This window comes from Gymnoscopelus braueri, assembly GCF_963280865.1.
Source record: "Gymnoscopelus braueri genome assembly, chromosome: 15".
NCBI classification, from domain to species: domain Eukaryota; kingdom Metazoa; phylum Chordata; class Actinopteri; order Myctophiformes; family Myctophidae; genus Gymnoscopelus; species Gymnoscopelus braueri.
Genome location: NC_137620.1, coordinates 9,755,388 through 9,769,049, shown reverse-complemented (window position 1 = coordinate 9,769,049; position 13,662 = coordinate 9,755,388). Strand labels below are relative to the sequence as shown.

Sequence of the window (13,662 nt, the reverse complement as noted above, 5' to 3'; positions counted from 1 at the left end):
TTGGCATGGGGTTATGAATGGAGTGATAACAAACAGAAAGCTACCACCGCTGCAATGCTATCACATATTTTCAAGCACTCGGGGTATACTGTACCTTCCCAAAAATTACTATGAGAATTATTCCCCCCAGATGGTACCCATGGCCCAAATTTTGGGCCATGGGTACCAGCTATAACATCTATACCATCTATAACAGTCATGACAAAAACTACACTTATAATAATGCAATGTGAGACCCATAAAATTGTTAAGACCAACATTAATTTATTTTAATAATTATGTGGCAGGCTACCATTACCAGTGATACAAACATGTTCATGTCAAAGACCCCCAAATTGATCTGTATTTGGCCACGGATCCCTATTTGATGACAAAATCTGCACTTATAATAATGCAATGGGAGACCCATAAAATTGTTAAGACCAACATTAATTTATTTTGATGATCATGTGGCAGGCTACCATTACCAGTGATACAAACATGTTCATGTCGAAGACCCCCAAATTGATCTGTATTTGGCCATGGATCCCTATTTGATTTGTGCCAGGGACCCCCATAAGAAAACATGTGTGTACATTATTTTCCCCCACAAGTCATTCCAAATGTTTCAAAAGGTTTCAAGATTTTTCAAATATGTTTCTGAAATAGCTGCTCAACAAGCTTTTGCATCGGCTATTTTAGAATAGCCAATGTATACAGGATTAAAGTGGTTAAACTGATTTTATATCAACACGTTTTAACAGGGACCCCCTGGAAATCAGAATAGACCAAACAGCACTGGGTACCCGTGTTACATCATCATACCCACTCAGACATTATACAGTATCCCTATTTTGTTGTTCCTAAATGTGTAAAGAAGTTGGACGCAGGTCATTCCATTACAAAGCTCAATCTGACTGAAATAATCTGCCTCTTTTCTCTTAGGTCTTTTACTTCCATTCACCACTTTCAGGACTTCCATATATTCACATCTTGAAACAACCTGTTTAATGCTTCTAAATTGTTTGTATGGGAGACATACACTATTTATTTTTTATCCAGGTCATTAATTGTATTATTCTCCATTTTTGTTGTGAAACAGTTGAGGGCTGGGTGTGTGGATGGATGGGAGAGGGTGAGCAAGCTATCTGTGTGTTCTTGTGTATCTACTGTATATAATCATGTGTTTTATTTATGTATTGACCACTGAGCACCTTTCACTGACAATGACAATCACAAAGTGCTTCACTAGTTTAAAACATAAAAACAAAGCAATATAAAACATGTGAATAAAATAACCTGTCAAACATCCAATCATTAAAGGACAGGAAAGGATACAAGAAAGCTGCAGGCACATCAAATTAAGTAAAACGTCTGTCTGCACAGGTGGGTCTTTAACAGTTGTTTAAAATCAACAGAGGGCACAGCTCTTATGGTAGCAGTACGAGTGTTACATAGGATAGATCAGAACACCACTGAATATGTTGTTGTTGTTATCATTATCAAAGAGCTTGTACCCGCTAGGTACACGCATGTAAACGGTGTCCCCCTGCTCCAGCTCTATGATTAGTCCATTAGATATGGACTCGGTTTTTCCATGATCATTGTATCCAAAGTTATTAATGAGCATCTGCTCATTCTTGTACATCCGGATACGCACATGCTCTGATGATGTTCCATGGACAGCTGCAGTAAATGTAAAGCGATAGACTCCTTTCAGTGGTGCGGTGAAGTTACCTGTGAAAGCACACGCACGCACGCGCGCACACACACACACACACACACACACACACACACACACACACACACACACACACACACACACACACACACACACACACACACACACACACACACACACACACACACACTGAATACAACTGTGTGAATAAGCCTCCAACCATTATAGTGTAAATGAAGATGAAAGGTTCAACTAAAATGTACATTTTGATCATGGTGACACTTTTAAAACACAGTTAGATAAAACTCTCTCATCTCATCATGGCTATTGATTTCAAACACACAGTTGCCGCTGTCGGGCCAAATCTTGTATATTTTTTTCATAAATGAATGCCCTATTTAATACTTACAAATACACATACCACATGGGCTCTATGCCTGACAGCGAGTCCCCGGTTTGATTCCCGCCCGGCTGGACCATTTGCTGCATGTCACTCCCCTATTCTCTCTCCCCGTTTCCTGTCTCTCTCCACTGTTAGCCTACTATCAATAAAGGCAAGAAAATAAAAAATATATATCTATAAATGTTTTAACATTTTGGCCTATAATGAAGTGGCCAAAATTGGAACGTCAGGTTGAAAGTCTGTTTTATAAATATTTAACCAATGTAAAGTATCAACAAGAGCTTGCGACTAGTTTCCACTGGAACACTGGCTATTTTCCTGAAAAGTAACAGTTTTGGACACACAAGGTTTCCACCAGTGACGATATGTAAGTTGTGCAATTAGTTGGTGAGTTAATTCATTGTGTAAAGTTCACGGACATGACTTAATCACCAGCTACCGTACCTGTAGATAGACTGTATGCGTTGCCGATGTTAGTAAACACTCTCTTGTAGACCAGAGTGGTATCAGAACTAACTGGTCCAACTGTTCCACCCAAACCCGCAGAGAAGGCAACCTTTGGTTTGTCTGTCAACACAGGAGCATTATCACATTGTTTATAATATTATTAAAGCATAATTTATACTATTAACAACTTAATAAATATACATTATAACATGTCGATGTGTGATGTGTTGTGAGTTGGTAGATCAACCCCCAACCCACCATAACCACCCTCTCTTTCAGCGAGTTTCTCCAGCTATTGCTTTTTTCTAGTGTTAGTGTTACCAATGTTGTTTTCACTTGCTCAGATTAATTATGGATGATAATGATAACAAAGAAAACTGTGACTTCTCACTCACCAAGAAGAGTGCTCTTCAACTGGTCAAAACTGGTCAGTAATTGGTCTCGCTCTTCAGTCAGGTTGGCCTGTATAGGTGTTTGAAGCTAGCCAGTAGTTGGTCTCTTTCCACCATGTTGGACTGATCTGTACGGGAACAACATAAAAAGGGGAGATCCGCTATTCAATACTGTACACCTACTGCTGCAAGTCGATTGCTATCATTAAAGTGTATTCCATGCTAGCATCTATGTATCAGTCATAATAAGAAAACAATATCTCTTTTGAAAATGTGTTTACAAAACACATGCATATTAGGGTGTCAAACTCCTGTCAGTGCCCTTGAGCAAGGCACTGGCCACAGATGGAGCTGGTCCCTGGGTTCTGCTCAGTGGCAGTCCACTGCTCCCAGTAGTTAGGATGGGCCAAATGAAGAGGGTACATGTCCTCACAGGGATACAATAAAGTATACTTAACTTAGATGCTGTAATAACTTATATGTCCTAATTAACCAGTGGATATCAATAATATTGATATCATTAGAAATGCACTTGGTGTTCAGCACTTTGCCTCTGGCCACTCCCAAACTGTCAATCATAGATACAAACTACACAGGCATTTGCCTACATTTGTAGATGTGTCATCATAAGGTAATTGCAGTTTAAATGGCCAACCCATAGTGTAATTCAGCTGTAGTAGTTAGCCTACTTTTAAAAATCATGTGAACTGCATGGAGACTATATTGATTTGGACAAAAATATGAGTCCAAATCTATGGTGTCTCTTTATCAACATATTTTGGAGCATGTGCTCTTTTCTCAATACAAGATTTATTTTACATTTATTTTGCTCATAGAAAAAACATGTTTTTCTTTTGCCATTTCAACATTAAGTTTAATCATGACACCACATCAAAATATAATATATCCGACCAATTTTGATTGTTCATATACGTAACAGCCTTTTTTGTTTTAGTTTTGTTTAATTTTTTTCTTTCACAGGATCTTGCAATGATCATCAGACTCAGAGCAGACTGTAACAGAGAGGTCTTCTGTTACTTATGTTGCACATGTATTTGTAACCCTGATTGATTTAATTGCACAGCATGTTGGCACATTAGTAACTTGCACAGCGTATTTTGCACAGTCATGATTGTATTGTTGAATACATTGACTTTGGCTGAGCTGGCCACTCAGCCAACGAGTTCCACCTGGGGAGACAAAGCTGCAGCAGCTGTTATCATGATGGGCAGGTGCAATGTGTGTAATATTTGCAATAGAGACTAGTGCAATATGTGTGAGAAGTATAATATATGTACATAAATATAATTTGCATATATATAATGTGAATCAATAAGTTTAGTCTCACTAGTCACGCTACGAGTTAGATAAAAGATGGACATACCAAACGATTATTATACCAAAAGAAACAAAACGATTATACCAATTTAAACCAATTTTAAACTTGGGGAATCATTTTGGAGGTTCCGGTTGCTGGTTCCGGCCGCCTGATGATGAAGTTATTTCCGTCCAGACCAGATCAGAAACACAAAAATGGTATTGATCCCAGGCTACTTGCTAGGTGACTGGGGTCTGTGTTGAGGGTGGAGAGCTACATGGGGTGTTCTTTATTTTGTATCTTTTATGGTGAATAAATGCACCTTCTGGTTGCAACCTACTACAAGGCCTCTGTACAAATTCCAGCCGCTAAGACGGCCCTCTTAACACAGACTCCCACCGATATTCATCAGTCAGAGTTTGCATACCCAGACACTTCATGTTGGATTGACTCTGCTGCCTTATCTGCTTGATCTTTGAAAGACCCCTCCTGTTGATTCTCAAAGTGGCTTAACACTGGATGTTCTGCAAACAACACTGGCACACTTATACCAGTGTGCTGGTGATTACCCTTCACCCAATGGTGGCACTCGTGCCTAAGGTTGCCTTGCCTTACCCCAGTTAGACAAAAAAGTAATCTGACATGAATTTGTGACTGTGAGAAGGAAGTGTTTGGATCAGAGGTTCTGTGGTTGTAATGTGTTCAAATGCACTGTGTGATTAGAATGTGTTATTTGTTTAGTTCAGATAGTTACAGCCTAGTTGCTTTTCAATTCCTCTCTGTGGTTCATGGGTGTCAAACGCTATATTTAAGTACTTATTAAAATCATATATTCAAATAATAAGGAACCAAGTGATGTAATATGATAAAATAATGTCATCCCAGTGCTGCATGATAATAGATATCCAGTAGGCTTATACAAGTTATTTGTACTGGACATAGTAGTCTAACATGTTACTGGTAAATAAGGTTACAGAGATGTCTAATTTCATAGGAAAACACAGTTTACCTGGAATGGACCTATTGCACAAATAACTGTTTTTCTGTTTCCATGAAAGGGAAGTACAACTGAGGTACTTTCCACTTGAACTTTCTAAGTTTCAATAATTTTTTCTTTCTTCTTTTCTTTATTCTCTTATCAAGAAATGGGCAACAAGAAGTTGCAAGGAAGGAGGAATGCTAGGGGGTGAGGTAGAGTCCGAAGAGGTGAGTTTTAAGACTACGGTCAAATTCAAGAACTTAATATATAAATGTATTGTAGCTTTAAGTTTCATGGTCTTCTGTGACTGAACTCAAAGCTCCCACCTTGACCCTCATTTAGTCATAGCACTATTTGTCTTTGATTCAACCCCCAAAACAGCAAACATAGGGTTATTTGAAGTTATATCTGGGGAAGGCCTGTTGTAGTCAGGGAATATATTTAATGCAGGATATCTGTTATATCATCAAACAGGAATCTATGTCAATTTGCTGTCTTGCCCATGTATGAATTTAAAGGTTATGTCCAAATGTACTTTATTTATTTTATTGTTATTATGGCTTTCTAAACTTTAATCCGTTGATGTTCACAAGACAGCATTTTAGTGCTTCTTGGGTAAGCAAACTACACAGCATGAAATTAAAGATTCCTAAATTATAAATTCCTCTGTGCTTCTGCTATAGGCTACATGGTTTTGATTTAATTTGATTTATTTGACAAGGAATTGAAACAGAGGAAGGTTGTTGGACTGCAGTATATTAAACACTTATAATGTCATGCAATAGATAAGGATGCCAGGTTGAAAATGCTTAACGTTTGTCCCAGTCCATCGGTCAGAATGGCTTTAACAAGACTGGATTCATTCAACGCATTTTCTTAACTGCAGTTGAAGGCCCAGCAACACAGGACAACAGAAACAGAAAACCAAAGCACAGAATTTAGTGCATATTTTCAATTAATAAGAAGGCTCCACATACTCTCAGTCACCCGCCAAGTTAATATCAATAGCAATAGAAACAAAAAACACCACTATAGGCAGTTATATGGCACTATAAATATTCTACACAGTGAGGTACTGTAGATCGACTATAGATTGGCAAGAGTGCCCTCTAATGACCATAGATTGGTACGTTTCTAGCCAACTTCCAAGACAAACTCTAGTTAAAAATTAAAGATATGAAATAATGTAAAATAATATAAGTATTAGCTGTCAAACACAAAATGTGTGTAGGCTATACAATGGCAAATAGCATTTTATATTTAATTGTTCAAGAATACAAAAGTAAACAAAAACAAAGAAGACATTACATTGTCAGAATATGTATTTTACAGTTTATTTTTATGATTAAAACACACATACTACCAGGGTGTTTGGGTAATTTTTAACCCGCTTTCAAGTTTAAATAGGTAAAAAGTACTACTAATTTTAATGGGAACCAAACTAGAGAGCCTAGCAGATCACAATGCGTTGTGGAGCAATTTATGGAATTTTGGAGTTTTTTCAATTTTATTTATTAAGTTCTTTTGAAAAATGTTAGAATTTGTTTTTAATGTATGAAAAACTGCGAATCTTTAAGAATAAGCTGCCTGGCTACCCACAAACTACATAAAAGTTTTTGCCAAGAACCATTGTCACAACAGAGAAATAATCTGCCAAAGACATGTCATTAAAACATTGAATAGACAGATAATAACAGTGCTATTGAATGTGTTTATTGACAAGATGAAAGCTCTTCAACATAGAGTAGGCTATGTAACAAACATTTTCATGTCAAGGAGCCTCAAATTGATCTGTATTTGGCCACGGATCCCTATCCTGTGCCAGGGAGGAACCCCATAAGAAAACATTTGTGTACATTATTTTCTCCCAAGGCATTCCAAATGTTTCAAGATTTTTCAAGATTTTTTTAAACGTTTCAGATAGGTACAGTATATAGCAGCTCTACAAGCTTTTGCATTGGCTATTTTCCAATATCCAATGTATATAGGGTTAAAGTGGTTAAACTGATTTTGATGCTATATCAACACATTTTTAACAGGGACCCCCTGGAAAATCCTTGAGGACCCCTGGGGATCCCCGGACCCTACATTGAGAACCACTGACGTAGAATAGACCAGAACAGCACTGGGCTCTTGAAAGCAATGGTACCAGTATCCTTATTGTGTTGTTCCTAAATGTGTAAAGAAGTTGGACTCAGGTCATTCCATTATAAAGCTCCATCTGGAATAATCTGCCTCTGCCTTTTCTTTTTTCTCTTTTACCTCCTTTTGCCACTTTCGGGACCAAATATTCACATCTTGAAACAACATGTTTAATGCTTCTAAATTGTTTGTATAGGAGACATACGATAATTGTATTTGTATTCATTTATTTTTTTTATCCAGGTCACTGTTATTATTCTCAATTTTTGTTGTGAAACAGTTGAGGGCTGGGGGTGTGGATGGATGGGAGAGGGTGAGCAAGCTATCTGTGTGTTCTTGTGTATGTGTAATTCTGACAACATTCTGACATAGAATAGACCACTGGGCTGCAAAACGTGTTTATAGAGCACCTTTCACAGACAATGACAGTCACAAAGTGCTTTACAAGTTTAAAATATAAAAACATAGCAATATAAAACAAATGAATAAAGTAAGCAGTCAAACATCCAATCATTAAAGGACATCACAATAATGACAGGAAAGGACAAAAAAAGATGCAGGCACATAAAATTAAGTAAACGCCTGCCTGAACAGGTGGGTCTTGTAGTGATCATAATTATTATGGGAAATATTAATAATGTTGTGAAAATGATGGGGAAATAATTTAAATTTGCATAATTCCTTATTTTGTATGAAAAATAATATTTTAGACAAAATATAAATTTCCCATTATTTTCATACAATTATGAATATTTCCCATAATAATGACCTATGATCACTACAGTCTTTAACAGTCTTTTAAAATCGTAAACAGAGGGCAGAGCTCTGGTAACAGTACCAGTGTTACATAGGATAGATCAGAACACCACTGAATATGTTGTTGTTGTTATCATTATCATAGAGCTTGTGCCCGCTAGGTACACGCATGTAAACGGTGTCCCCCTGCTCCAGCTCTATGATGAGTCCATTAGATATGGACTCGGTTTTTCCATGATCATTGTATCCAAAGTTATTAATGAGCATCTGCTCATTCTTGTACATCTGGATACGCACATGCTCTGATGATGTTCCATGGACAGCTGCAGTAAATGTGAAGCGATAGACTCCTTTCAGTGGTGCGGTGAAGATACCTAAGGTAAGATAAGCAACCGTATGCACACACACACACACACACGCACACGCACACACACACACACACACACACACACACACACACACACACACACACACACACACACACACACACACACACACACACACACACACTGAATATAACTGTGTGAATAAGCCATCCTCCCGCCATATAGTGTAAAAGAAGATGGTAGGTTCAACTCAAATGCAATTCTTTGATCATGGTGACTCTTTTAAAACACAGTTAATTAAAACCAATGATGTCAATGTGCTCTCATCTGATCTGATCAATTATGGCAAGAAAAGAAAAATATATATCTATACATTCTTTAACATTTTGACCTGTAATGACATGGCTAAAATAGGAACGGCAGATTTTGGAACACAATTCCTGAAAAGTAACAGTTTTGGACTTAAAAGGTTTCCACCCGACAGTGAAGATATGTACGTTGTATAATTAGTTGGTTAGTTAATTCATTGTGTAAAGTTCATGGACATGACTTAATCACCAGCTACCGTACCTGTAGATTGACTGTATGCGTTGCCGATGTTAGTGAACACTCTCTTGTAGACGAGAGTGGTATCAGAACTAACTTTTCCAACTGTTCCACCCAAACCAGCAGAGAAGGCAACCTTTGGTTTGTCTGTCAACACAGAAGCATCACATTGTTTATAATATTATAAAAGCATAATTTATACTATTAACAACTTAAGCCCTATACATATACATTGTTGTACGACAAATATCGAAAATAGCCAATTTACAAGATCACAACATGTCAGCGTGCAATGTGCTGTGAGTTTGTAGATTGTAATTATTTTATACCCACTAACTCCCCCAAACCACCCTCCCACCCCAACCCACCATAATCCCCATCGCTTTCTGAGAACCACAGTTTCTCCAGCTAACTGCTTTCTTCTAGTGTTGTTATCAATGTTGTTTTCATTTGTTCAGATTAATTACAGATGATGAACATGCAGGATATAACAATGAAGAAAAACTGTGGTGTCTTGCTCACCAAGAAGAGTCCTCTTCAACTGGTCAAAACTGGTCAGTAATTGGTCTCGCTCTTCGGTCAAGTTGGCCAGTAGTTGGTCTCGCTCTTCGGTCAGGTTGGCCTGTAGGTGGTTGAAGCTAGCCAGTAGTTGGTCTCTTTCCACCGTGTTGGACTGATCTGCATGGAAACAATATTTTATTAAATGGGAGATCAACTATTTAATACTGCACATCTACCACTGCAAGTTGATTGCTATCATTAAAGTGTGTTCATTGCTAGCATCTAATATATTTCGGGAATAATAAGAAAATAATATCTCTCTTGAAAATGTGTTTACAAAACACTGTGTGCCACTCTGGCTCAGTGGTTAATGGGACCACTCATAATTCCGACATCCCATTATTCCGACCATTAGGTTAGTGTGAGGTTAGGGTTAGGGTTAGGAATAGGGTTAGTTATAATATGGCCAGTCAAGACGGTGCTGCATTACAGACTACAGTATGTTTTCATTGTCTCTCACTGGCTTTGTGAGTCCTTCATGAGAGGAGGTCAACTGGATACACATGTTGACAGTCAGTTGTACATGAAACTGAGAAGTACACAGACATGATCTGTTGGTAGTAACTACGGCTACTATTGTTGATACTACAGCTGCTGCTGCTGCTGCTGCTACTACTACTACTACTACTACTACTACTACTACTACTACTACTACTACTACTACTACTACTACTACTACTACTACTACTACTACTACTACTTATAATAATGATAGCAACAATATATTTGATTGAGTATCATATACTAGTTTGTTGTAACATTGTTGGATATGTTGGATCATCACAGATACATTTTTAACTAGAAAAAGTGCTCATCGGAGCACCGCCAAGTCAGGTAGGTTATTGTGGACCAGCAATGTTCGGAATTCGCCAATCAGGATGGAATATATAAAATAGGACGGATCCGTCTTGATCACTTGACTGTAGAGATAATGTGTACCGATTTGCGAGATGTTTGGACCAAATCTGTAGGAGAAATATAAAAAGAAAATATTTGGCAAAAATCGGGTAGCACTATAATAGGGCAATGTAAAAAGGGTGGCATTTGTTCCTCAACGTAGTGCCAATGTGCGTGCAAAGTTTCACCGCAAACTTGTATGTCAATCTTAGCAAATCAGGATGGAATATGACAAATGAAACAGATCACATGACTAAAGAGGATCACATGACTATAGAGATCATGTGTACCGATTTGAAATTTGGATACAATTTGAAGGAGTAATATATATATTTTTTTTTTTACATAAGTTGGCCTCCTGGTGGCGCTATAAATGGCAGATGTGAAAAATGTGGGGTAAAGGCTTTTCCTTGGCCTCTAGGGACTAGGGAGTGTGCATACAACGTTTTACACAGATCAGTGCAGTTGTATGTAAAAACGCAAATCGGCCTGTTATAGCGCCACCATGAGGCTGATTTGATCATTTCAAGTGGCATTTCTTCCTCGGCCTAATGGGAATATGTGTGCAAAGTTTCACGGAAATCGCACACTGCGTTCATGATTTGAGGCATTTCGTTCAAAACGGAGCACTCCTGCAAATTTTGGAAGCCAATCTTAGCCAATCAGGATGGAATATGAAAAATCTGAAAGAGCAATTTGGTTTAATAACTATAGAGATACTGTGTATGGATTTGTGTGATGTTTGGACAAAATCTTTAGGAGTACTGTCTGTTTTGCACAAATCAGCCTCCTGGTGGCGCTATAACAGGCCCATGTGAAACATTTGGGGCAGAGGTTCTGCCCTGGCATCCAAGGAGTGTGTGCACAGTTTCGCTGAGATCAAGCCAACGGTGCCGGAGATTAGCTGTTCACAGACGGAACCACACACACACACACACACACACACGGATGGACGGACGGACGGACAGACGGACAGACGGACAGTGTGCAAAACATAATCTCGGCCACGCCTTTCGCCTTGCGGAGACAATAAAAATTTTTACATTGTCATGAAACTTCACTTACAGAGATAGAGTGGGACAGCAATGTTGAGGAGAGTTAGAACAGCAAAAAGCAATCCAACACCGACTCCAACCCGCTTGCACTGTCTTATGTCTGGAGCACATACACACACACACACGCACACACACACACACACACACACACGCACACGCACACACACACACACACACACACACACAGTAACAAAAAGGAGGGAGTGAGATCGGTTAAGATCTTTGAATCCCTTATTCATAAAGTTAAAAAGTATTTTCTTTCTTTCTTTTTTTTACAAAAAAATTGTAATAGACCCCAAAAAATACCAATACTTTAAAAAATATATAGTTTTGGTAACATCTCTTACCAGATTGCTGTGTTTCCTGCGGAGGTTTCTCCTGGGCTGTAGGCCTAGGCCTGGTCTCAACATTCTCATAAATATCGTCTTCTTCTTGGAGCTCAATGTTTTCACAATGCCTAGCCACAGCCATTTCTACCTTTATGACTTCACTTCATCCTGGTAGTCGACACGATCCACCTCTTCACAACACACTGAACAAACGAGAAGTATGGTGTTTCTTTTATTTCTGCGCCTCGCTTCCTCTTTTATTTCGGTATGTTCTGCCCTCAAATTTACGGTAAAAAAAAAAGTTGTTGTTTTGTTCATCTTTTCTTATCTCTCTTCCTCTTGGTTATGTTGGTTTGTTCTATCCTCATATTTAAAATTGCTTTGTTGTAACAAGCATTATAAGACAAAAACATCAGCATAGCTTTTGTGAACTGATGACACAGCAGAGAGTGACAGCAATGATGTTGTGGTGTCTTGCAACCCAATGGCCAGAGTTAACGTTGTCACTGCTACCTTTCTGCAGAAACGTTAAACATAAACATTTCTGGACCCCAAAAACGTTAAATTTTAGACTATGTTGCAATTACAACGTATAGGTTTATGGTTAGTTTTAGGGTTGAGATTTAGACATTCTTTTTTGTGAGGTTAAAGCTGCATTATGTAACTTTCCTGTTCTACCCCGGATTTCAACCCGCAGACATTTTTACCATTGACCTAATAGTGCCTGCCTGCTTGTTCAGGGGACATTTTTAATTGACCTTCAGGTCAAACTTTGTGTCTAACCAAAAACAGGATGGTGTCAAAGGTCATGTCTCGCCTAGACACAGGATGTAAATGTCTCAATAGAAGAGCAGGGAGACCAAATAAAAATGGTATACGTTATATTTTGTATTAACATACTCTACCATACAGACTGGTCAAAATTGCATTTTATACTTTTTTTTTTACATAGGGCCACTTTAAGGTTCAGGTTAAGGTTAGGTTTAGGGTTCATTAGTAGGCTATACGTAAAGGAACAGCGCCCTGTGTAAATAATTCTCAGAAACAGTAACGTGAACTCTGAATGCTGCTAAAATGTATCATATTTGCCACAACTTAGCTTGTTTCTAATAACTGCTGCATGGTCTAATAGTGTTTGCAAAGTCAGTTGACTTCTGCTGCGGCTATTGTTTGCTTCATAATGGTCTCACACTGAAGGGACGAAATATTCATGAATATCATTACTTTATTCCCCCCCCCTCAGACCGTGGTTCTGCTCAATGTTTAAAGGAAGGTTTTGTAAGTAAAGAGATGGAAAGAGGAACCGTTCATATCAAGGCTCTGGTGTATACTTTCTATGTTTAGGAAGTTAAAACCCACAAGCTATAACATGAGACGAGTGGCGTGAGAAGCACAGAGAACAGTGCTGAGTGATAGGCGGGGCTGCTACATGTGGGCAACAGTGTGTGTGTGTGTGTGTGTGTGTGTGTGTGTGTGTGTGTGTGTGTGTGTGTGTGTGTGTGTGTGTGTGTGTGTGTGTGTGTGTAGTGGCGGAGCGTCCGGGTAGGCTAGGTAGACCACCTACGGGCCCAGGACTCCGAGGGCCCGGGCCGACAGGTCACATGGACCTTTATTTTATTAGAATTAGACGCACTTTGCGTGCTCCGCCTCTCCGCCTCTCAGCAACTTTCCCAGAGATTCACCAGCTTACATGGAACTGCAAATATATTCGAGGCATTTCACCCCAATACACTGTTGGAAGCTCCACCTAACCCTAAAACCGAAATAAAGTTACAAAAAAACAAACACAATCCACCCAAAAACCGCACATCTTCGGCTGGGCACACATGCACGCGCGTTGTGCGCACGTGC

At 38.7% G+C, this 13,662-nt stretch overlaps 1 protein-coding gene across 2 annotated transcripts; it reads right to left on the bottom strand.

Moving 5' to 3' along the window:
• Positions 1–252: 252 nt before the first annotated feature.
• LOC308102499 (cerebellin-1-like) lies at positions 253–11,985 on the bottom strand. Of its 2 annotated transcripts, none has more exons than XM_080452250.1 (5): positions 11,830–11,985; positions 11,493–11,582; positions 9,492–9,647; positions 2,508–2,630; positions 253–1,692 (listed from the first exon to the last, which is right to left on the bottom strand). In XM_080452250.1, the coding sequence occupies exons 1-5, from the start codon at positions 11,951–11,953 to the stop codon at positions 1,430–1,432; spliced, it is 756 nt and encodes a 251-aa protein (XP_080308376.1). In that variant the 5' UTR covers positions 11,954–11,985; the 3' UTR covers positions 253–1,429. The 2 variants fall into 2 exon arrangements, with proteins under 2 accessions (XP_080308376.1, XP_080308375.1); XM_080452249.1 differs by lacking the exons at positions 253–1,692; positions 2,508–2,630 and adding exons at positions 6,577–8,471; positions 8,994–9,116.
• Positions 11,986–13,662: the final 1,677 nt, after the last annotated feature.

Excerpts from the sequence above, each read along its gene's own strand:
- LOC308102499 (XM_080452249.1), bottom strand. The coding sequence starts at position 11,953 with ATGGCTGTGGCTAGGCATTGTGAAAACATTGAGCTCCAAGAAGAAGAC. Across the intron at positions 11,583-11,829 it reads GCAGGAAACACAGCAATCTG|ACATAAGACAGTGCAAGCGG; the intron begins GTAAGAGATGTT and ends TATGTGCTCCAG. Across the intron at positions 9,648-11,492 it reads TGCTGTCCCACTCTATCTCT|ATCAGTCCAACACGGTGGAA; the intron begins GTAAGTGAAGTT and ends GTTTCCATGCAG.